The sequence below is a fragment of the Tetranychus urticae genome, chromosome 3 (assembly GCF_039701765.1).
Source record: "Tetranychus urticae isolate SD_2017Ah chromosome 3, NJAU_TeUrti_SD_1.0, whole genome shotgun sequence".
NCBI lineage: Eukaryota > Metazoa > Arthropoda > Arachnida > Trombidiformes > Tetranychidae > Tetranychus > Tetranychus urticae.
Genome location: NC_142960.1, coordinates 4,818,531 through 4,840,439, shown reverse-complemented (window position 1 = coordinate 4,840,439; position 21,909 = coordinate 4,818,531). Strand labels below are relative to the sequence as shown.

General features: G+C 31.8%; 7 protein-coding genes across 8 annotated transcripts; 1 reads left to right on the top strand and 6 right to left on the bottom strand.

Annotated features, from left to right (window-relative positions):
- Nucleotides 1-350: 350 nt before the first annotated feature.
- On the bottom strand, nucleotides 351-2,202 carry LOC107370929 (glutamate-gated chloride channel subunit beta-like). Its single transcript, XM_015938887.3, has 5 exons — nucleotides 1,851-2,202; nucleotides 1,333-1,791; nucleotides 1,137-1,271; nucleotides 837-1,066; nucleotides 351-774 (listed from the first exon to the last, which is right to left on the bottom strand). Exons 1-5 carry the CDS (start codon nucleotides 1,942-1,944, stop codon nucleotides 403-405), a joined length of 1,290 nt encoding a protein of 429 aa, XP_015794373.2. The 5' UTR covers nucleotides 1,945-2,202; the 3' UTR covers nucleotides 351-402.
- A 22-nt stretch (nucleotides 2,203-2,224) lies between these two features.
- LOC107371697 (superoxide dismutase [Cu-Zn]-like) lies at nucleotides 2,225-3,329 on the bottom strand. Its single transcript, XM_015939841.3, has 3 exons — nucleotides 2,970-3,329; nucleotides 2,632-2,913; nucleotides 2,225-2,565 (listed from the first exon to the last, which is right to left on the bottom strand). Exons 1-3 carry the CDS (start codon nucleotides 3,237-3,239, stop codon nucleotides 2,419-2,421), a joined length of 699 nt encoding a protein of 232 aa, XP_015795327.2. The 5' UTR covers nucleotides 3,240-3,329; the 3' UTR covers nucleotides 2,225-2,418.
- A 159-nt stretch (nucleotides 3,330-3,488) lies between these two features.
- LOC107371696 (uncharacterized protein KIAA2013 homolog) lies at nucleotides 3,489-6,441 on the bottom strand. Of its 2 annotated transcripts, none has more exons than XM_015939840.3 (6): nucleotides 6,300-6,441; nucleotides 6,095-6,195; nucleotides 5,556-5,828; nucleotides 5,328-5,482; nucleotides 4,333-5,251; nucleotides 3,489-4,207 (listed from the first exon to the last, which is right to left on the bottom strand). In XM_015939840.3, exons 1-6 carry the CDS (start codon nucleotides 6,362-6,364, stop codon nucleotides 3,807-3,809), a joined length of 1,914 nt encoding a protein of 637 aa, XP_015795326.1. In that variant the 5' UTR covers nucleotides 6,365-6,441; the 3' UTR covers nucleotides 3,489-3,806. The 2 variants fall into 2 exon arrangements, with proteins under 2 accessions (XP_015795326.1, XP_089125560.1); XM_089269434.1 differs by having other exon boundaries at nucleotides 5,328-5,479.
- Nucleotides 6,442-6,966: 525 nt separating this feature from the next.
- LOC107371818 (uncharacterized) lies at nucleotides 6,967-9,608 on the bottom strand. The gene is made up of 6 exons (XM_015939978.3): nucleotides 9,393-9,608; nucleotides 9,162-9,281; nucleotides 8,845-9,056; nucleotides 8,241-8,495; nucleotides 7,994-8,047; nucleotides 6,967-7,875 (listed from the first exon to the last, which is right to left on the bottom strand). The coding sequence occupies exons 1-6, from the start codon at nucleotides 9,408-9,410 to the stop codon at nucleotides 7,752-7,754; spliced, it is 783 nt and encodes a 260-aa protein (XP_015795464.2). The 5' UTR covers nucleotides 9,411-9,608; the 3' UTR covers nucleotides 6,967-7,751.
- Nucleotides 9,609-9,833: 225 nt separating this feature from the next.
- Nucleotides 9,834-12,086, bottom strand: LOC107371820 (GPI mannosyltransferase 4). Its single transcript, XM_015939979.3, has 3 exons — nucleotides 12,001-12,086; nucleotides 10,939-11,800; nucleotides 9,834-10,879 (listed from the first exon to the last, which is right to left on the bottom strand). The coding sequence occupies exons 2-3, from the start codon at nucleotides 11,668-11,670 to the stop codon at nucleotides 9,965-9,967; spliced, it is 1,647 nt and encodes a 548-aa protein (XP_015795465.2). The 5' UTR covers nucleotides 11,671-11,800; nucleotides 12,001-12,086; the 3' UTR covers nucleotides 9,834-9,964.
- Nucleotides 12,087-12,280: 194 nt separating this feature from the next.
- On the top strand, nucleotides 12,281-16,506 carry prtp (thioredoxin domain-containing protein pretaporter). Its single transcript, XM_015939396.3, has 4 exons — nucleotides 12,281-13,388; nucleotides 14,795-15,056; nucleotides 15,125-15,520; nucleotides 15,652-16,506. The coding sequence occupies exons 1-4, from the start codon at nucleotides 13,231-13,233 to the stop codon at nucleotides 16,054-16,056; spliced, it is 1,221 nt and encodes a 406-aa protein (XP_015794882.1). The 5' UTR covers nucleotides 12,281-13,230; the 3' UTR covers nucleotides 16,057-16,506.
- LOC107371342 (uncharacterized) lies at nucleotides 16,502-21,519 on the bottom strand. The gene is made up of 2 exons (XM_015939394.3): nucleotides 20,821-21,519; nucleotides 16,502-18,541 (listed from the first exon to the last, which is right to left on the bottom strand). Exons 1-2 carry the CDS (start codon nucleotides 20,968-20,970, stop codon nucleotides 17,135-17,137), a joined length of 1,557 nt encoding a protein of 518 aa, XP_015794880.2. The 5' UTR covers nucleotides 20,971-21,519; the 3' UTR covers nucleotides 16,502-17,134.
- Between the last annotated feature and the right edge of the window lie 390 nt (nucleotides 21,520-21,909).

Genomic DNA, 21,909 nt, shown 5'->3' with positions numbered 1-21,909 from the left:
ATAAAATACCAATTACTCGGTTAACATGCGAAATAAAAATAATAAAATTATAATTTTTTTGTAAAACTCTTATAAGGGCTATTTGTCCTAAATATTACAGAAAAATAGCCAAATTGCTAATCCTACGACGTCTAGTTTGATTGTAAACAAAGAGTTATACTCTTTGATTGTAAAGGATAAATCTGATGATTGCTCTAAATCAAACCATCTTTAAATCTGACCTTTCATTCCCCATCATCACTTAAATATCAAACAAAAGTGTAAATCTAATATAAATACGTATATTAATTGAAGTAATTCAGATTGTTATTTTTTCCACCTTTATCTTTTAATGAAGTGATTATGGAAGCTAAAGTTAATGACATAAACTTTATTTACTAGATAATATTGTACTAACACTTGTTAAAGTAAATATAACCAGTAGACAATATTGAAAATTATAAAAGCAGTTGGATAAAAGACTCTCATCATCTTGTCATAATGTTGAGATTTCAATAAAATCGGCTTAGGCATTGGATGAACTTTACATTTGAAGCAACGAAAATGTTTTAAAATAAAAATGTGCTTGAAACGATTACAAGTGCAATTATTATTTGTATTAGCATTTGAAAAGTTATCAACAGCAAATGATATTTCTGATGGTGTATTAGCATTTGAATTGTTAGCAGCTGTTGATTTAATCTTCTTGGTTTGTCCTAAATGAACGTTAAAAGCAACTATTATGATTGTAAAAAAGCCAAAGCAAATATTTCCAAGCATCCAAATATCACCAGCCTTTGAAAAAGAAGAAGAAAATTAATATTTAAATTTCTATCTATTTTTTACAATTAACTCACATTTACATATGATAATGGTGGTAAATATGTCTTATAACTGCTGTAGAGGACAATTAAATTAAATAAAGGTCTTGCACTGAAAGCAAATCGACCTGATCCAGTATCAATCGAGATGAAGAACGAGAAATAAGCTGAGATGATTATCAATATTGAAGGGACTGTGATTTCCAGAATAAAATGACTTATTTTACGGTCAAATTTAAATTGTAATGTCAACCAACTGCGAGTCTCTGTTCAAATTAAAAATATTGTGACAATCAACTAAAACTCAATCATGTTATTGAATATTTGTTTACTTACTTCCATCATATGCTGTGTCTATCCGTGATGATGCAGTTATGTTGACTCGATAGTTGTTTTGATCTAAATCTTCAGGCCTAAATTCAATCGGATTCTCATCCCAAACATAATGTAATGTTGACATTGACCAGAAAGCTAGAGAACGGTAAAAGGTGAGGTTGAAAGATTGAGAAAACAAAACAAATCTTGAATTTACCTGAAGTTAAATCAATCGGACAAATTTGTGTATCTTTTGGAAAACGCCTAAAATCAAGTTTACATTCAACTGTGATGGACAATCGTCTCATAAATTTGACCATACATTGATCTTTGATGCGAGATGTTTGATAGATCGTAAGAAAGCCGTCAGTATAGGTTGACATTGGATTGATTGTAGTCTTCACTTGGGGAAAGTAAGTTCGTGGTAACCATATTTTGGTCAGAATATCATATTCGATGATGGTCATAGCTCCATCAACTGCCACCAGCGGTGCTTTAAATGAGTAATTGTTGTGTAGATCACTATAACCTTGGCAAACTGATTTGTTGAGAAACCAACTCTGAATAAGAAACAAGTCCACATCGAATTGAGCTTCAGTTGTATCCAAAGCTGAAAAATGTACAATTTTAACCTTGTTGTATAACGTTAAAGGTTCGTCTGGGTTTGGTGAAAAGGCTGCAATAGAGAACGGAAGAAATGATTAAAATGAAATTTCCAACTTGACTGAAGCTTACTTAAAGGTACTGGCAAAGATTGAGATGGCAGGATTGATTGATTGAAGATCGTATAAAAAATGTAGACATTAGTCAATAAGCAGAGCTTAATCATTATTTAACTAAATTGAAAAACTATTGATGTAAATTCACAGAGCCATTTATAAGTTCAAGATCATAAATATAATTGTGATGTTTCTCGCACAATAATTTAATAACCTTCTTTATGTGATATGCCTCTAAGAAAAAGCAAGGATGATCAACTCGTGATAAAAATTTCATTATGATAACAATTAAGAAAGTGTTTAAATACTTCTTGAGTCACACTCAAGACAAATCATCATAGAACTAAATTTGGCAGAATCAATGGAAGAAAAATAATTAATGATGTGTAGTTTAAGAATTGAATCAGCACTTTTATTTAATTAAAATTTTTCAATACACAGATTATTGATACAATATGTAATAATATTACACGTTTTGTGTTAATATAAATGTTGAACCGTATTATTGGCATTGGAAGACTTTTTCTTATAGTTTTAACTGAATTTAATTTTTCATAACAACATTATAACTCTGGAGTAATTGATTAGATATTTGGTGGTGGACATGCAGTTGGAAATTGTGGCTTATCTGGCCTTAAACCGATCACACCACAGGCAATTGCTTTCCCAACGTTACCTGTGATGTTTGAATCTTTTCGACCAACACCAAGATCATCAGGCCACTCATGAACCTAAACAAAAAAATAAGTAAAATGAATTTAGATGAAAAAAAACATTATTTTGATTTTGTTTCTTACCAGAATGGCTCGACCAAGTACGGAATTGTTTGCGGGTTTCAATGTTATCTGACTATTGAATTGATTTATGAAAGCAATGCCTCTTTGATCAGCTTGTAAATTACCCAAATCACCAGCATGCCTGTATTTATCTGTAGGTCCACCATGGTACCAACGGATCATACTGAAATGTGGTCCTGATGCATCACATCCACTGAGTATGGATCCAAATTGGTGAATATGGAAACCATGATTGCCAGGTCGAAGACCACAAACTATTCCATAGATGCCAACTCCATTCCACTGTAAGGAAGTTGTAATTAAGATTAAACGGAATCATTTATAAATTGTTTACTTACCGAATTTTGAAAGTAAATTACGCCTCTTACATTGGATCCTCCTCTGATAATGGCTTCAGCAAAAATTGGATTTAGATAAACGTTATTAATTGGATGAGTATTTGGTGGTGGTAATGTTACAGGTGAAGATTCAGATGCGATTTCGTTTGTTTCTGTTGGCTGGACATCTCTTTCAAAACCTTCATCTCCATGATAGTCAACTGAACTATCTGTTGATTGAGACAAAATTTTAGTGACCAACAAAATCAAAAAACAAAAACTTATCTTCATGATTCTTCTGAAAAGAGCTACAGAAGTTATAATAATCACTTGAAAGTCACTCACGCTTGAAACAAAAAAGAATCAAACGCATTGAACAAAATGTTGATCTATTGATTAAAGATGACGAGTTATAAAATATCAAGAGGAGACAATTAAATTGGTAATCATCAAAAAAACATAAAATCTGAAAAAATAGTGAAAAACTTCCGAGAAAATGTAATTTGATTTTTGGCCAACTTTTCAAATTGATTGGGAAAATTTTCAACTTAAAATTGACATATTTATTAATAATAACTAGAATGGTGCAAGAATTATTTTCATTATGTAACAAAGATGAAAGAAGAAAATTAAATTACGATTTGATGATGAACTCTCCTAGAGAACGGTTTAAGGAGATCGGAAGGAACTGGAATAATACCATAATTAATGTACCAAAAATGTAAGATCCGAGAATAAGTTCAATTAATTGATGAGATTGTCTTTCTCGATTTGTATAGAGATGGTGGAGATTGAAAATTACCCCATGATTTTTAATGAAAATTTTTCGTAGAGTTGAGGATGAATCTGAGATTTAGACTATACAGCATAACGGATTCTTTCGTAGCTGTATCCTGATGATGATGAAGAGGATGATGAAGATGAACCAACACAATATTCATTGTAAATAAGTTTAGCGAGGAATAGGTGAAATATCACAATCAAAAAAACAATGGAGAGCCAAAATATTGCGGGAAGCCCACCAAGTTTATGACCATGTCGATGAAGAGCAATGATATTATGTTCGTGAGCCGGTGCTTCGACTATTTCTTTAACATGAATCGTATGTTTCAATTCCTGGATGTGTTCCAAATCAGGAGTTATATAGAGAATAGCTGTCAAAGGTTGAGTTAATTTCACAGGAAATTGGGCTGGAATTGAGGATAGCTTTATTGGAGCATCCATACAGCCTCCATCACAAGCATAAAATTTGTGATCACCTGTAAATGAAGATAAAATCATCGATTAGCACAGGTGGTTACTCTTTAAAGGCATTCAACGAAATCTTGAATAAGATTTTATCAAATTATACAATTATTACTTATGGTATTTAAATTATATTCACCTTCATTTTTATCAATAGTCACATAAAGTGATGCTTTGTTATCTTCCCCTAAAGCCACAGTGATGTTTAACAAAGTATTATTACCATAACGAAGACGACGAATGTAATAATCTCGGTGTAATTCTTTTGGATGAGTATTGAATTCGATATGATTCTTTGTAAATTTAAGGGCACTTAAGCTTAATATGTAGGCTTGTAAGGTTCCAATAGCACCAGATTCAATTAAATTGTGGCAACCATGTTTTTCTAATGTCATCAACCAAAGAGAAACAATTCTGTTAATATCACCTATTGAATCCATTGGTGACCATAATGCAGAAGCTTGTAATGTAGGATGTCCATTATAACAACTATCTGGTTTGTTGAGCAAATTGGAGGATCTCGCAGCAACCAAAGCACTAGGCAGGTCCTTGAAAACAAAATCATGGTCAAAGGCACTCTTATGACTTAATATATAATAAAGGGTAGCATTAATGGCATCGCCGTTTAAAATATTTTGAGCTTTCGAGAAGCTGATTCCAAAGCCGCTCTTCCACAACTCAGCCCAAGCATTGATGTGAAAGTTAAACAAATTCAAGGAAGAAGTATCAGCTATCTTTTTAACAGTTTCACGTAGCGTCAATTTAAGATCAGGTTCATAACGTGCAATTTGATTTTTCAATATTGGTTTTGTATAATTTAGAAATGTACGAAATTCTAAAGTTTTTCTTCCATTTGCGGGCACTTGAATTGTATTTGGAATCTCAGGGGCGATTACAGAATAGCTAATACTTTTACGATTATCATCTTTCCAGTCAATCTGACTTTGTATTTGAAAATAGTTTAATTTATCCTTAGCATTTATTGCAACTACTTGACTTTTTGCTTTTGTATCTCCTTTCCAACCAAGTCTTTTCAAATTGAAAACAAAAGGCACATCCTACAAAATGATTGAAAATAGTTAATTCAATTGAATTATTTATATTCATAAAGTAAAGGTAATAGAGGGTACTTACAAAGTAGTTTACTATATCAATTTCTTGCACAAGAAGAGAGTTTATTAATCTATGGGCATAAATCGTTTCTCTGACTGACACATCTTTGTAGAGGTAAGAGTGACAGGTCACTTTATAAACAAGACCTTTAACATAACGAACGGAAGTTAATCCTTCTGAAAAAGAAAATTTAATAATAAAAATTAGTCCATTTGAATGCAAGTTTTTACAGATTAACAAAATACTCACTCGTATATTTATTACTGTTGGCTAGTTCAACTTCAACCAATGGATGAAACGGTATCGCAACATCTAAAGCTCGTTTTCCCAAAATATAGAATGGTTTGTCCGAATAATTATCCAAAGACAAGCCAATTTTACCGTTACCCACATACGGTAAAAAATGATCCGAGGTTTCAGTGATTGGGTTAAAATTATTCCAACGATGGGCCTCGAATCGTTCTTCTTCTTTTAAAATTTCCCGATATGCGCCAGGAGCCTCTAAACATGGTTCTAGCTTATCTGAAAAAATATGAAAACATTAATCAAAATGATAAAGACATGATGAAAGACAGATGATAAATTGGTTCACAAATATTACACGTAAACGCAGCTGTGACGTTATTTTGTTGTTTTATATTGTCATTACTGAATAATCGCATGATTTGCTTTTGCGAAAAAAATTATTGTTCGTAAACATTAGACATTTTAATTAAAGTCTGAAGAATCTTGTCATCAGCTGTGTTCAAAGTGAAAAATTTGAATAGCGTTTTGTCTTGACAAGTTACCTGGTAATATTGGTTTTTTCTGCCAGAATTTGAAAAAGAATGGTCCAATGTAGACTAATATAATACAAACGGCTAGTAATGTAATAAGTAAACGTTTACGGCTGTTGAACGATAAAAATAAAAAAATCAGATGTCAAAGTAAATTAAAGTAGGGTGTAGGAGAGTAATATGTTGTTAATAGTAGAAGATTTAACTGATAACTTACGATTGATGAGAATCATAACGCTTCCACTTTCTCAGGTATAGATCCAAATAATCAAGAATTGCCATAATTGACCATAATCAAACTCAACATTGCCACATAATTAAATAATTTTCTATGTGAAACAACTTAGCAAAACAGTTTTGTTACAGCTGTCGGTTTCTAGAGATGTTCCGATTTAATTTATTATCGATTTTATCGATTTCTAGCATCTCACCAATTATTAGTTATTAAGCTTACTTAATTGATAAACTTTTTCTTCACATGTTCCTTAATAAAAGAAAATTAGGCCGAATTAAATTAAAAGTTTGCACTCTCTTAATTTTCATGATTAAATTGATTAAACAATAACGAGAATCGAAAGAATCGATCTTCTCAAATCAACTGAAGTTATCGGTTGCTAAGGAAACCACAGCAAGATTTGAATTTCTTTTAAAGTTAATTTCTGTAGTTCCTTATTGATAATTCTGAATGATTAAACTATGATAGTTTTATTTACATGTAATATTCATTTGTGAGTCGAATAAGTTATATTATCAGGGAATAACACGAGAACAATTGACACCCGGAATATTAAGATTATCTAAACTTGTGATCTTTGGATGAGTTTATTCAGAAGTGACTAAAATAAACATTCTCATGGTTAAATAATGGAATTGTGAAAATCAAATAGTCAACATAAATTGTTTGCATATTTATTTGATAATGTTATGTTTACAAATTAATCTCGGTCAACTTGAATTACAAAAACTACGAGCCTTGGTGTTCATAATCATTTTGTCAAAATCACAGAAACAATTTTTTTTACTCAAGTAAACCATTGAGATCAAAGTTGCATCAGTTAACCCATTAGAAGATGGCCCAAAATTATTGGCTTTAATTTAATTTGATAATTTTTGTTTTGAATAATATGATTTTTAAATGGTTAGCAGAAAAGTAATTTGGAGGAAAAAAAGCAAAATAAGGTTGATAATTGAGTTACCGAAAAAAAGACGAAGGTCCACATATACATATTTATAAAGATGTACATACATTTATAAATTATACTGTATTTATCTGATAATTAATTTCCATGACTTTATCGCTGATAAATCCATTTAAACACGGAGTTCTGCAAAGATTTCATCATAAATATGAAGAATTTGATGGAAGCTGCAATGTTCATGGTGAATATTTGAGAAACATATGCAGATAATTATGAAGGTGATAATGTTGATGTGAACGATGGTTACGAGAAGCGGAAGATGAGATGATATTTTGACAATAATCAATTAGACATGATAAATAGTCGTATTCCCAGCTAAGATATAATGAGTTGTCATGAGAATGTGACATTATTTAGGAGTGTTGTGAAGTGAGTTTGAATTTTGTTATAACATCATCAAGTGTCATTGAGTAAATATTTATATATGATCGACTGAGTCCAAAATTAAATTTCTGTTTTCTTTGTTTCTTTCAAATTGGTCTTCTCATGTCCGATGATGAAGTAACAGCAGACGAATTGGAAGATTGTGGAGCAATTCCGATAATTGGTGGATATAACCCACTAGATGCTGAAGTTGTTCCAGTGGTTGAATAGCTAAAAATAAATTCATCGATATAAAATTATAATTTGAAGACAAACAATCATCTCAACAACAAGGAAATTGCTTAAAAACCGAAAGGAGAAATTTATCTTTCTTCTCAGGGAAACTTACCTAGCAAAACTCTGAGTATCATCTGTGTAATAAGATCTTTCAGCACCGTAGGTTCTTTAGTTCGCGAGATTGAAGAATAGCCCGATAATTAAATTTCCGAAAGAAAATTAACGAATAAAGAATAAGAATAAGGAGGAAAGAAAAAGAAAAAATAGGTTTTAAATTGAGCACGAACACGAAAAATTTTTAGAGTGACGTATATCACCGAATAAGATGGATTAAGGGTAAAATAGACTTGGATCTTTACCGATCTGTGTTTGAAGGCGACCTTCTGTAAGCATATTCTTCGAGATAAGGTCTTCTATAATAGTACTCTTCGCGGGGTGGTGGAGGTGGTGGCCGCCTATCATAAAGATCCGGATAGGGGCGAGAATAAGCACGATCATAACCTCGATCAACCGGATAATTACGAACAGGACCGTATCTTCCTCCATACCAACCAGCAGGGCCTGGAGGAGGCATTTGTGGTGGTGGTGGAGGAGGAGGAGGATGAGGAGCACGACTAAAGCCAAACCAGAAAAAAAGTCAAGGTGAAAGTTCTGTTAGTTGTATAGAAAATAAATTCTAGTTCTTTTTTGGGAATATGATATGAGATTAAATTATTGTATGCATTGGTGCATAAATGAAAATAGCGTTTTTAGTTGGCTTGAAATAACATAAATAAAGCTTTCAAACAAAACAAAGCAACACCGTTTGAGATCACAATTGGTTTTGATTTAGGATGGCTGAGTGCCGAAGAAGATTCCCATTGGAAATATCAACTCAGAAGCGGATTTTTTCCGTAAAATTGCAGCTGAATATTGGATAAAAAAATATTTGTTTCACAGACTTTTACTGAAAGCGTTACACACCCGTTATGATTATGACGATCATGTGTGTTTCGTGGACATTCTTTAGACCAATGACCACTTTTTCCACATCGATAACATTGACCTTTTCCTCCCATTCCTGGTTTTGGTCTTACTTTACTACGAGAAGCTTCCACCGTAATCTTGACTCCCATGAACTCTGCTCCATTTAATGCTTCAATAGCAGCTCTAGCTTCAGTTTCATCTCCCATATGCTAAATTGACAGTTCAAGAATGCAAAATTTGATCAGTTGCATGAAACACAATTATATGCAAGAGACTGTGATTAACATGAATAAATAAATGAATCATGTACTTACGACAAAACCAAAATTCTTTATGATATCACATTCTTCCACTTTACCATGTTTCTCAAATGCATTTCTTAAGTCTTCAGCACTACAAGAGTCTGGTAAGCCTCCTATGTAAATCTTCGTTTGCTGTGGAAAAAAACGATCATTTAGTTACAGAAAGAAAAGGAAAGTTTGTAGAGAAATAGATAAGATTTAACGTAAGTTACGAGAGAATAATCAAAAATATAAATAACTTACTTTAGATACAGAATTCATGGTTAAATGAAAGGAAAAAGAAAAATTACACGAATTGATGATGATACAGAATTCGGACCAAGGGCCAAATGAGAAGCTACGATCCGACCAGTTAATATGAGATAATTACAAATGATCTAAAATTAAATAAGTTAGAAGCTAAGCTTCTTGTTTAATTAGTCTAAGGATTTGAGTTGTAAACCAAACCATTTAATAATAGAAGATTTTCAATGCAAAACTCTCAATGTTGGTAAGCCTAACCTTTAAAAAATCTTTTTAAGCTTAACCGCCATTTTTGAATGGTGGAAAGCTAATTGATAAGTTATCAAGTTGATATTTGTTGCTAACATTAAAATATCTTGTAAAATCGTTTAAATATGCATTTAAATATCTAATAACAATTAAATAAAATAAGAAGTAGAGCAAATAATTAAGACAATAAGATTTTGGTTGTTCATTCAGATTTTAATTTAATGTATGAAAGATTTTTAGAAATCATTTCAAACTAGTTTTGGTTTGTTTGATAATTGAATCAATTGGAGATCAAGTTGAAATCATATTGAAGTGAAATATTTTCAATCGTTTGCGTTTTGAGAATCAAAATAATTAATTCTATAAATGTCTAAGCTAAAAGCTTCTTTGATAAGATCGGACCGGTCTTCTCGTTCTGAATTAACCAGAAGATGTTGAAACGAAGCTTCCAAATCTTCATGAGTGAAATGAGGAAAAAATCTGCTTTGAAGAGTAAACGAAATGTTATCCCAATTGTTATTTAACTTTTCTAGGTACCATGAAAGCGCACTAGGTTGAATCAAGTATACTTTATCTCGGTATGTATCATTGCCCACTTCTCTCAGTTTATTTGTGATGGATTCAGGAAAATCCAAAATTGAGAGATCATGAAAAAGCACTCTTTCATTATTAACTGGTATATTCAGCAATGTTTGTGGCGGAAGATAGGTACGTGAAAATATTATATCGAATCTCGAATCTCTATCTTGCACAATATTACTATTCAACTCAAAAAGTGCTTTTGTTACACCAGATTGATGAACAAAACCATAGATGTACGTGAAAAAGATATTGAATAGTATCCAACAAAAGAAAAGCGATTTCCGAACTCGTAACTTTTCAGCATAAAGGTAGGAAAGAAAGATGAGACAAGGAAGAAGAAATCTTGGTTCTTGATGAGGAATGAATGATAAAGTAATCAGGGATATCCAAAATGAGAGCAACATTATTTTTCGAGCGGGAATCATTTTGTATCTGAAAGGTTGCAATGAAATTTTGAAAATTTCCAAATATGCCAAAAGTCCAAGTAAACCAAACGACAATGGAACGTTCACTAACATATGATGGAAAGGATCATGAAGACCATGATTTTTCAAATTGCTAGTGTCTCTGTTGTAATTTATGAAATTCCAAGGCGTAAAAATTAAAGATGTTTTATCTAAAAATTGTGTCAAAGTCAATTCTCCAGAAAGCAGTTCCTGAAATAAAAAATTAATGAGTTAATAATTTTTTCGTGATTTAGTATTGTATAACTTACAATGAAATGATCAAAAATATCTCGACGATAATAAGCCGTGTCAACCAGAACATTTGCCAAACTAGCAATGCTAAAGCTGGGTAACATGTTTACACCATTTCTCCATTGTCTCTTGGGGAATTTATTCTTACCAATTGAAAGCCAAAAAAGAACTGGAATAGTTGCGAATATCGGAAATGTTGGACGATTAAATATACCCATGGCTAAAATGATGCCAAGTAAATGATGATGTTTGGTTTTCTTGATGGACAAACTGCTGATTACAATATACAATACCACTGATATAAAGATAGTCTCTAATGAATTGGTGAAAGTGTGAGTTAAATGGGTCAAAGTCAGGTATGATGTTGAAAAAACTAAACATGGAAATGACCATTGCCATCCAAGGGTTAATTTTGAAATTTTGTATAAGCAGTAATCAGCAATGAAAGATAGTCCAGTAAATATTAATCGAGGTAGAACCATAATGATATAGCTATTCAACCATTTCTGCTTAAGAAGTAGGAATGGGGAATTCAATAGAAGAGGCATGGATATACTTCTGATAGGCTGATCAACTTTGAATTCCCAAGTTTTAAGTGACTTTATACCCATGAAATCGCCAATGATGGGCTCAGTAAATTGAAAAAATTCATCTGGTTGAATATAACCATGTTGAGGTACCAAAGTTAGAATCAATCTTAAGATCCATGATATCCCAATCAAATTCCGTATTGGTGAATTGGATGTCATGGCTATTTTGGGACGGCGATTATTCACTCAGTCAGTTTTCTTGAATGGAAACACTATCTGCTTGATCAAAGTCCACAATTGTTATCACCTGATGATCAGATCCAAATCATCTCAAGCAGTCTTCATGAATCTAAAAATAAGAAAATCGCAAACAGAATTTGCACGAATAATTAAAAACAATGTAAATTTTTACAAATCCAGCATAGTCAAGTAGTCACATGTAGCATAATGAATGCAATTTTGATTGAAAACATTATCATTAACAAAGACATAAATAACATGCTATTTTATCAAACGATAATTTTAAAGCAAAACATTATCTAAAATTACCTCAGATTTTTATGACAATGTTGATCCTGTAAACAATCCATATTTTTACAATGGATAAATCACACGAGTTGAAACTGTAAAATGCAAGATTATGAGATAAACTGTCAATAACAGCTGATTTGTGTGACACTCATTCTCAAATCTTTTGTAAACAAATCACGATATGCGAGGTAAATTCAAAATTGACATCTACACTTGATTAAGATCTGTTTTTAATTTAAATTTACTAGAGTGTACAATGTATCGGTATTCATTTATTTTTGCATATATTTTTTTATTTAGTGAAGACAAGACAAAAAACAGCAAGTCTGAGCTAATATGTGATATCGATGCTGGATGCCAAGGTGATCTAAGGTATATTGGAGAATGCTGGATGATCATAAGAATTCTGATCGATTTCTTATCAAAAACTGCTCTAATTTTTACTGTATTCTCGCAATTGTCAGATAAATTTCAACATAAAATTCAAAAAACTCACTTAAAACATGCCAATTGTTAGAGCTGTGTGCTAAATAAACGCTCCTCCTTGTGTCCATGTAAATTGTTACATCTATCCAGTCTTTTCAAAGGCGAGGGTAATTCAAAATTGAACACTCGGATAATTTTAATTTTTATTTAATTTTATCCAATCTATTCTTACTTTTCATAATTTTCATAATTTCTCGATCTGACAAAATTTTGTATCAACAGTTTTCTTCTGTTGTATTGCTCTTTGATGTTGACTGTTTATGAGATACAAAATTCAAAATGATAAATTAACCATTTGCTCAATCTATTCTCCTCTTCACCAGCTAACCTTAAATATTTAATCAATTTTTATCACTCATTATTTATGTCCTTATTGATTTTTAACCGTTAACTATTTGTTACATTCAACTGCGTTCATCAGTGTGATAGTTATCAGGACTCCTGATTCAGGAGCAATGCCAACGAGTTACAATAATCTCCTCAAGATCAACAGCTAACGCACAGCTGATTTTGATCAAATCTCACTTACAAAACAACTCTGCTCCATCAACCTCCTCTTCATCTTCATCATCTTCATCACTTGTACAAGTCAAAACAACAGTACACTTTAAATGATGTTTTCAGTATTAATGTTGATTATTTTACTATTTTGATTGTTCACAACACTATTCCCAATTAACCAGGCTAAAAAATCATTTGGTCGATCAACCAAAATCTCTGTAAATTTCTTCAGTTGGTTTATTTTGTATACACTTGTTAAAAATGAATGTGATGTCTAATTTTAAGTTTATTTTAAGTCTTGTATCTTTTGTTGGCCTCTTAATTAGTCAAGTAATTTGTCGTGATTTAGATTTAAATCTTCAAACATTCAAAGATCTATCAACATCAACAAATTTACTCGTTCTTTTTCTGGTTCCATGGTAAGCAAACATCCTTCTTTGACTACATTCTCATTGAACTTAACATCATCAACATAACCTAACAGCCTTAACTTATGAATCTCCTATTTCGATAGCACAATTAGTCAGATTATCTCAGACTATTAAAATGCATAAGATGGTAAATTCAAATTCAGTAAAAGCTTCTATACCGATAAATGAACCTAGCTTATACTGTGATTATGCATAAACCGAACTGTCCTTTTAGATTCTCTTATTTTCTTACTTCGTTAAAATTGTGTCCACTCCAGCATTATCATGTATTAATTATTCTTCAGCTATTCAAATTCCGTAACTCCTTTGACCTGACTTTTACCCACTCTATTCGTACAGTTAAATCTAATCCCTTTTGTTAACTGATATCCCTCAAATATAACAAATGATCGTATTTTGGCGCACAGATGTTAAGATAATCCTGCATTTAGATCCTTACGTCTAATTCCTGGCTTCAACCCCAATTTTAACGGTTAAATGATTACCAATTGAAAAACCTTCGTAAATTTCACTATTACCAAGATAATGATTTCTTATGTTTCTTATTTCAAGCTAAGCCAACTTTTTCTGTGACAATTTTGACATTTCAAGCTTACCAATGTTCATCATCATCCTTGATGCAAATTTTTTTGAATTTAGTCAAGTTCCCTCCATAATGCAATGAAAAACAGTGAAAATAATCATGAGACTATTAAAGTCTTTCAAGCTTCTCAAATAACAATGAAATGCATATCATATTCATCCTTACTTTTGATTGTAAAAAATATTACAAATAGCTAATAGTTGCGAATTGTATCAACATTAGTATTTCACTGATATAATTCATCTTCAAGCATATGCGATGAGCGATTGAACTTGCTTTCTATATTATTATTTCAAATATTTAGCAATGTTTATTACATTAAAGATGATTGCTTGACAAATTAGATGTTTGCTTCATTGTAGCCATTAATATTTGCTTACAGCTATACCATTTTTGTTTGCAATCAATGTCGCTGTTGATGTTTGTAATTAATAGGATTTATTACCATAAAACCTGCCATTTACAATCACCGCTCTCAATTTGCCCTCTTTGTTTAAAAATTTATTCAAAACAATTTTCCAGTTTATTAAGCTCTAACCATCCATAAATGATGCCATTTTTGCCTATTTGTTTAAGCTATTCATCCAATTTATGTTAGTGTATTAAATGATTTCTCATGGTTACCATTGATAAACTTCATTAACTCCTTTTCGTGTGATTCTGTTCCTATTAATTATTCAAAAGTTGTGTTAGTTATCAAAAATAGTGTCAAAGTAGGGATCAATACTACAGTAATGTCGATGATGATGCCAACACAATTCAGTAACAAGACCATTTTAAAGCGTAATTTGTCTCTTTTTCATCCGTTAAGGTGTGGACCTTGTCTCAATTACCAGCCTAAATGGAAACAATTGATGAAATATTTCAATGATGATCCAACAAAATTTGATTTACTGGTTGGACGTATTGATTGCTCTAAGGAGGTTGAATTGTGTGATGTTGAAAATGTCAATTTTTACCCAACTGTCCGACTTTACTCACCAACTCGTAAACGTCCGATTGAAGCAATTGAATTGAAAGATTTCAATGTAATTGAGGAGTTTCTCCGTAAAAATATCAAGCTTCGTGCTGAGGTAAGTTAATGTTTGTTTAAACATCTTCTAACATTGAAACTAATGATATGTTTTATTGTATCTTACAGATTGATTTTGCTAGTCTTATGTCTACAGAGCGACTGGATTCCGATGAATCAAGTGAACATGTTTTAACTGAACCTGATGAACCCGAGCCTGATCGAGTCAGTGGAGTTTATGAACTCAATGAAGATAATTTGGAAAAATTTCTGTCCAAGGGTCGCCATTTCGTCAAATTTTATGCTCCTTGGTGTGGTCACTGTCGCAACCTGGCTCCAACTTGGAAGCTTTTAGGTGACACCTTTCAAAATGATAAATCAGTGTCCATTTCAATGGTTGACTGTGAAGCATACTCTTTAGCTTGTCAAAAATTTGATATCAACAGCTATCCGACTTTATTGTGGATTGTTGACGGTGAAATAGTTGACAGATATAATGGAATGAGATCGCACAAAGATCTTAAGGTTTGTACTTTTCTTTTGTCTATTTTTGCTCTTTTGTGTTGAATCATAATTGAGTGTCATTTTTATTTCACCATTTTTTTATAATTTTTACAATTTTCCCACCTTTTCCCACTTTAATTTGATTGATTCAGGCTTTTGTCAATCGTAAAAAGAAGGAGGATCAATTGAAATTAGAAAGACAAGGAACTGTCCGAAGCGAAGATGTCATCCACACCCTGACCAATTCAAATATCAATAAAGTTATACGCCACGGAGTCACTTTTGTAAAATTTTGGGTTCCTTGGTGTAGCCATTGTAAAGCCTTAAGACCCGTTTGGAATGAACTTTCACGTAAACTATTGGGCAGAGTTAAAGTCGCTTCACTAGACTGTTCACAATTTGAAGATATTTGTGAAAAATATCAAGTCAATGGATATCCAACTTTAATCATTTTCAGAAATGGCCGCGCTGTCAGTGAATATGAGCAAGAACGATCTCTCGACTCTCTCGTTGATTATGCCTTGTCTTTTGCCGACGATTCTCGTGATGAATTATAGCAATCAAACGGAGGGATATTTCGAAAAATAATCCAGCTTCGAGCTTTATCTTCTTTCAAAAAAGCGCTTCTTTACCTTGTCAGTTAACACTCATCAGCTAACCACAATTTACAATTAATATTGAACCTCACAAAAGCTATCTCGTTTATCCTGTCATTTTTCAATGGATTACAACAAAACTTCATTGTTTAGACTACAACTCAACGATAACCTATTCACTCTCTCTAGTGACTCGTCTAAACTTGAATTAAGATTTAATTCATGCCAGGAAAACCATTCATCATCTAAGCAGATTTTACAAAAAAAAACATCCATCAATCGAAAAAGCTTTTTGTACCAAAGATCTCATCTAAAATATACATAACCCATTTATTTATACAGCTAGGCAAAAAGCAAATGCTAAATAAAACCTCTTCAGTCCATTAAATAACAGAATCACTTGAAATTGTATTTTTAGTTTTATTTTTATTTCATTTCTGTTTTTTTTGTGCTCATGTGAATGAACAATTAATGACAATCGGGTGAATGTCATATACTTGAGAAAAGGACGGATCTTAAGGGGTAAAGGTTAAACAAAGAACACATAATCTTTTCCCTTTTCTCATCATTTCTATTTAAGAACATTCATGTTGATTGGTAAAATGAAATTCACAGTAAAGGTTAACTAATTGAAAAATGAATAAGAATACAGATTTGAAATTTTGATGAAATTAATGGTAATGCTAAAACATGACAATTTTAAATGGTTTTACGATGATCACAATGAGGTGAAGATGACTTTTTTTAACAAAACTAAATGAACATTATAACCCAAAAGGGCATTTGAACATTTCGTCAAAAGTAAAGTAGATGAAGCAGATTTTCGGACAAAAATAAAATGAGTAAATAAGATTACATTCAGTAAGCTGATTCCGTATTTTTTTTTGATTTTCACATGAGGTTTCTCATTTTATGCATGTTGTTCAAAACTATCGTTCAAGTTAAATTAATATGAGTAGATGAGTTGATTACTATTAACTCATATTAACAGTAACATTATGTATTTGATGTAAAATGAAAATAAGACATTATAACACATTTAAAGACCACGACCTCTGATTCCTTGGTCACCTTTAACCCGTAAAGCTTCACGATCTCGAGCACGTTTGAATAACCAGCTTCGCTTATCGCCATCTTTAGAGGGATACAATTGATTGGTTCGCCTTGATTTAGCTCTTGAAATGTACCAATTATCGATCTCTTTTAAATCAGAAACATCTATTTCCTCTTCTGGTTCAGAGTAACCAACTTTGTACAATCTTTCTTTATTTTTTCGCCATTTGCTCTCCAAATTTTCCATAATCTTGGACATTTTTGAAGTTAATTTTTCAATTTTCTGAGGAACTGGTTTAAGATTGGTGGCAAATTTATTTCCAAGATCATGAATCTTTCTCAAGCTGCCCGCAAGTAAATCCGTCATCTCCTTCATAACTTGTTGATATTCAGGAGTAGGATTTTCAGCCATAAATTCAATCCTTCTAACCTCTGACCATTTTTCCCATATTTTATCCTGTAAGCTATTCAAAGCTGCCATGGTTGAGTTAATCTTTTGATGCATAGAGTCAGGAATCATAGTTTGTGTCTCGATAGCTTTTTCAACAATCATTTTCATAGCATCTACAAGCATTTTGGAACCACTGGAAAAACTGTCGCCAACAATATTGGAAAAGTCCATATCACCTAACCATTCATAAAACCGTCCATTGCTTGGTGAGTTTGCCTCTAAAGACTCGTCAATTGTTTCAGGCTGAGATGAAATGGATTCCAATTTAGCATGCATCTCTTCATACATTGCTTTCCACTTATTTACTTCATGTTTCTCACTGTCTAACATTTCCTGTAACTCTTGGATTTTGTCTTCAAGTGGAGTTACGTCTTTGATTTCATTGCTATTATAGCCAATGTAATTTCCCAAACCCATGAAAATACCAGCGGTTATAGCAAAGCAAACCATGAGATTCAATTTTAGGTTAACATTTGAATTGGGTGTGTGGGTATAAGCCCGAGTACGATTTCCAATAAGACTGAGATCAATAATTCCATCGTCTAATTCAATATCTTCAGTATCATCAATATCATCACCATAGTCTTCTTTGTGCATTCGAGACGATGACTCTTCTCCAATCATTACTGGATAGAGAGAAGGTTGAGAAACTCGAACAGGTTCAATGTCAGATTCATTTGAAAACCCCTCAGAAGTACTTCCATAGCTTAAACGTCGCCGTCTACTCAACCGTGGAGTTGACTCTATCAGGTCAGATTTAGTTTTATCCGTTTCATTGTCTGAATGGTTCTCTAATTGTCCATATAAAGCAATATTTTCATTTGACGGGTGTAAATTTGATAAGTTTCCTGAAAATTGGTTTTCTTCGGTTTCATCAAGTTCCTCAATGTCACTCTGGTCATCTTTGTGTACAAAAAAGTCCGTTTCTTGGGCAACATTAATCTAAATCGGTAAAAAAAACAAAAATAGACATTATTAGTGTGCGAAATATTTCAGAGCTTTTGATATTGATAAGCAACAACAAAGATAGGTTAAAGTAAAATCAGATAAAAGATCGAGATTCAGTGTTTGAATCTGATTTATTGGTCTAAATGTTTAGAGAAGCAAATTAAATGTAAAAAATGAACATTTTACATTTTTTTGTACGCAAAATACTTGACTATTTGCATCATTCTTTCGTTCTTTGTTTGCTGTTATTTCATTGGTTTTACCTTGGAAAGAAATGACAAGACATAGAATAATAAAGAGCAAAATGGAAGAAGGCTTCAGCTGTTAGCCATTTAAGCTTAACAGGTTTAAAACTGGTTTGGGTTTAAATGTTTACGAAGAAACAAGCTTTAGTGAGGTGGATAAAGCTAACTGGTAAACTTAAAGCTAGATCATTATTCAGGTCACTTAACCATTGAAAAAAACTAGACCTTGAACAATCCATAATAAATTATTATATTATTTTCGATCTCTTTTTTGTCAACACAATTCTTGCTATTCATTGTATCAATCAGCATTCGGATTGAATAGAGTTTGAAAGTGAAAGCTTAATCAATATTGGATCATTTTAATCAGGACTAAACAGTACTTGATTTTTGATCTGCTTATCAACTGATTAATTAAGAAAATCTCAAGTTGACCTAAAAAGGATTAAATGTTTATAAATGCTGACACTAAAACACTTGGTTTTGATGGTGAAAAGGATTATTTGGTGTTGGGGTTTAAGATGGGACAAGAAAATGATACAAAATGTAAATAATGAAATGTTAATCAAACTGTAAAGGATATCAAATCTTCATGATAAAGGTTACTGAAAGGATAATCAATAGACATTGAAACAGTTGAAATTATAAGATAAATCTAACTGAATGCTGTAACCAGTAAACTGACTAAGGTACAATAAAATCAATTTGATATCCGTTGTAGTTACTGTGAAGTTTAAGCTGGCAATATGATTATTGATGAAAAACGAAAGTAATTTTGAGAAGCTTAAACCCGAATGTAGCTCAAATAAATGTTAATTGGATACAACTGATTACAATTACAAGTGATAACATTGAGTAAGGTCAAGGTAAGTTGTGCTTTAAAAATAACAGGAGAAGAGCAAGATTGTTTAAAGATTTGTTTTTAAGCCATTCAGGGTTGCTGAATGTTAATATTTTGTTTGGTAAAGAAATAATTTGATATAATTAAGTTCAGTGGGAATCGTTGAAAGGAGAATGACTTATTACTGAAATTAGTTGAGTTACGATTTAAACATTGAAATTGCTTGGCGACCTCAAGATATGGTTCAAGTCACAAACTGTAGGTATTTCAATGTTATTTTGGCCTTTCGCATTTGTTCATTACGCATATTATGTTATACGAGCTATTGGAATTATTCCAAGATTATGTATAAATGATGATGACTGTGCATAAACATCAGGAACATAACAACCTTTCGTCATAATCATCTGATGAAAAGTCACAATGAAGTATACTTGAAACACCTTGATACAAGCATAAATTGTTCTCAATGAAATTAAAAACAACAGTTTAATTACGCTGTGACAAGTTAACAACAAGATAACTAATCTTACTCAATATAACTTTATAACATTGGTTCAACAATCAAACCCATTTTGTATTGTTTGGTCTTTCATTATTTTTCAACACTTTCAAATTTTTGAGAAACTATCATCGATATAACTGATTATCGCTAATTGGATAGGTCTTTAGGTAAACCTATTTTGATTGGTAACACAGGAATTGAGACTTTTATTGTTTACTATCCATATGGTTTAATCACAGATTATAAATTGCTTGAATGGATCATGATTTATTTAATATCTGGAAAAGATTTTTAATTGAGCTTGTCTAATCGATTAAAAGTAACTAGTTTTTATAGCTTAATTACGTTTAAGGTGATGACGAAAGATCAAACAATAGTAACAAAGAAAATAGATTGAGTCAAGTACAAGGATAGAAATGAAAAGGTGAGTTAAACATGGTGCTAATTTTCTGTAATTAGCAGGGTTAAGTATTCTAATCAAATGGTAAGAATCCTAAAATAAGATGAAAACAAGAAATATTAAACATTGATATAACATGAGCATTGGAAGGGAAGAGTTGGAAACATCTCAATTTTGATTGCCACTTGATTTTGAAAAACAACAAACACTGAGAACACAAAAGCAATAGAATAATTAACCAAATTTAATGGAAGCTAAAATGAAATTACACTCAGTAATTACCTCATCTTTTGAGGGTGAAACAGAAATAATTGTCCACTCATCGGATGTGTCCAACTCCAATGGTATTTTATTTGAAGAAGATGATGTCAATGAAGAAGATGATGGAGATGAAGTATTAAACGAACTGTTAGGATTTTCATTTGAATCCATGATTGGAGAAAAAAGGTGAATGAGATGAAAACAATAGAAGCCACAAAAACCCGAACAGATGGGCTAAAAGGTGAAAAAAGTAAAGAATGTTACTAGTGGCGAGACAAACCAAAAATCACAAAGGATCCAGAAAGGGGAAAATGGTGAAGAAAACAAAGACCCAGAACCAGGAAAAATTTGTTATGAAGAACGTGAAAAAACCAGGTCAAATAAAACGTAAAGAACAAAAAAAATTAATAAATCCAGAAGATGAAGAAATAAAGAAATAAGTAATCCTTTGTCTTCTCACTGAAAATATTTTTCTTGCTTTCTCAATATATGACAAGGTGTAAACACATTCGGATCAATTGAAGAGATGATGATTATTGAGATAGCAATAGAGTTACTTAACCCTCAACAACAACAAATAATATACAAAGATCAAATTTGATTATTTAAACGCTATTAATCACAGACAAAAAGTTAGACTTGGATACATTGATTTAATTGAAATTGAAATTAAAAATGGCAATAATAAATAAAAATAACAAAACAAAACAATCACCAATTTATTCTGAGCAACTGAACAGATGAAGAGAGTCAAAACACAACAAAACCAAACTCCTCCTTTCTTGCTTCCCCCTCTAACCCGAATTTCCCCCAATCTAATGTTAACCTTATCAACAAAAAGGACCAGCATTTCAGTCTGTTTTTGTTTTTTGAATTAACCAATTTGTTAAACCTGGAAAGTAAATTTAATTGTAGTTTTTTAATATTAATTATTAACATCTCTTGTTTTATAATTTAAGCAAGTTTAAGTTACAACCGGTTGATTAACTGCTTGTTACAATGTTTAACAATGTTGAAATCCACCCAAACCAGGATCGTTAAGGATTACTCTTTCTCTTCAAACACAACCCTTCATTGCTTTCTGGTTTCACTTTCAAAGAACAAGTTGGT

What these genes read in the sequence shown, in the direction of transcription:
- LOC107370929 (XM_015938887.3), bottom strand. Translation starts at nt 1,944, where the DNA reads ATGATTAAGCTCTGCTTATTGACTAATGTCTACATTTTTTATACGATC. An exon ending in TCCGATTGATTTAACTTCAG is followed by an intron (nt 1,272 to 1,332) that starts GTAAATTCAAGA and finishes ACCGTTCTCTAG; the next exon opens with CTTTCTGGTCAATGTCAACA. An exon ending in CACCATTATCATATGTAAAT is followed by an intron (nt 775 to 836) that starts GTGAGTTAATTG and finishes TCTTTTTCAAAG; the next exon opens with GCTGGTGATATTTGGATGCT.
- LOC107371696 (XM_015939840.3), bottom strand. Translation starts at nt 6,364, where the DNA reads ATGGCAATTCTTGATTATTTGGATCTATACCTGAGAAAGTGGAAGCGT. An exon ending in CGTTATGATTCTCATCAATC is followed by an intron (nt 6,196 to 6,299) that starts GTAAGTTATCAG and finishes ATCGTTCAACAG; the next exon opens with CCGTAAACGTTTACTTATTA. An exon ending in GACTATTGATAAAAATGAAG is followed by an intron (nt 4,208 to 4,332) that starts GTGAATATAATT and finishes CTTCATTTACAG; the next exon opens with GTGATCACAAATTTTATGCT.
- LOC107371697 (XM_015939841.3), bottom strand. Translation starts at nt 3,239, where the DNA reads ATGAAGATAAGTTTTTGTTTTTTGATTTTGTTGGTCACTAAAATTTTG. An exon ending in TAATTTACTTTCAAAATTCG is followed by an intron (nt 2,914 to 2,969) that starts GTAAGTAAACAA and finishes ACTTCCTTACAG; the next exon opens with TGGAATGGAGTTGGCATCTA. An exon ending in TACTTGGTCGAGCCATTCTG is followed by an intron (nt 2,566 to 2,631) that starts GTAAGAAACAAA and finishes TTTTTTGTTTAG; the next exon opens with GTTCATGAGTGGCCTGATGA.
- LOC107371820 (XM_015939979.3), bottom strand. Translation starts at nt 11,670, where the DNA reads ATGACATCCAATTCACCAATACGGAATTTGATTGGGATATCATGGATC. An exon ending in ATATTTTTGATCATTTCATT is followed by an intron (nt 10,880 to 10,938) that starts GTAAGTTATACA and finishes TTTTTATTTCAG; the next exon opens with GAACTGCTTTCTGGAGAATT.
- LOC107371818 (XM_015939978.3), bottom strand. An exon ending in GATCGTCATAATCATAACGG is followed by an intron (nt 8,496 to 8,844) that starts GTGTGTAACGCT and finishes GTTTGGCTTTAG; the next exon opens with TCGTGCTCCTCATCCTCCTC. An exon ending in GATACTCAGAGTTTTGCTAG is followed by an intron (nt 7,876 to 7,993) that starts GTAAGTTTCCCT and finishes ATTTATTTTTAG; the next exon opens with CTATTCAACCACTGGAACAA.
- LOC107371342 (XM_015939394.3), bottom strand. Translation starts at nt 20,970, where the DNA reads ATGGATTCAAATGAAAATCCTAACAGTTCGTTTAATACTTCATCTCCA. An exon ending in TTTCACCCTCAAAAGATGAG is followed by an intron (nt 18,542 to 20,820) that starts GTAATTACTGAG and finishes TTACCGATTTAG; the next exon opens with ATTAATGTTGCCCAAGAAAC.
- prtp (XM_015939396.3), top strand. Translation starts at nt 13,231, where the DNA reads ATGAATGTGATGTCTAATTTTAAGTTTATTTTAAGTCTTGTATCTTTT. An exon ending in GTTCTTTTTCTGGTTCCATG is followed by an intron (nt 13,389 to 14,794) that starts GTAAGCAAACAT and finishes TCATCCGTTAAG; the next exon opens with GTGTGGACCTTGTCTCAATT. An exon ending in GATCGCACAAAGATCTTAAG is followed by an intron (nt 15,521 to 15,651) that starts GTTTGTACTTTT and finishes TGATTGATTCAG; the next exon opens with GCTTTTGTCAATCGTAAAAA.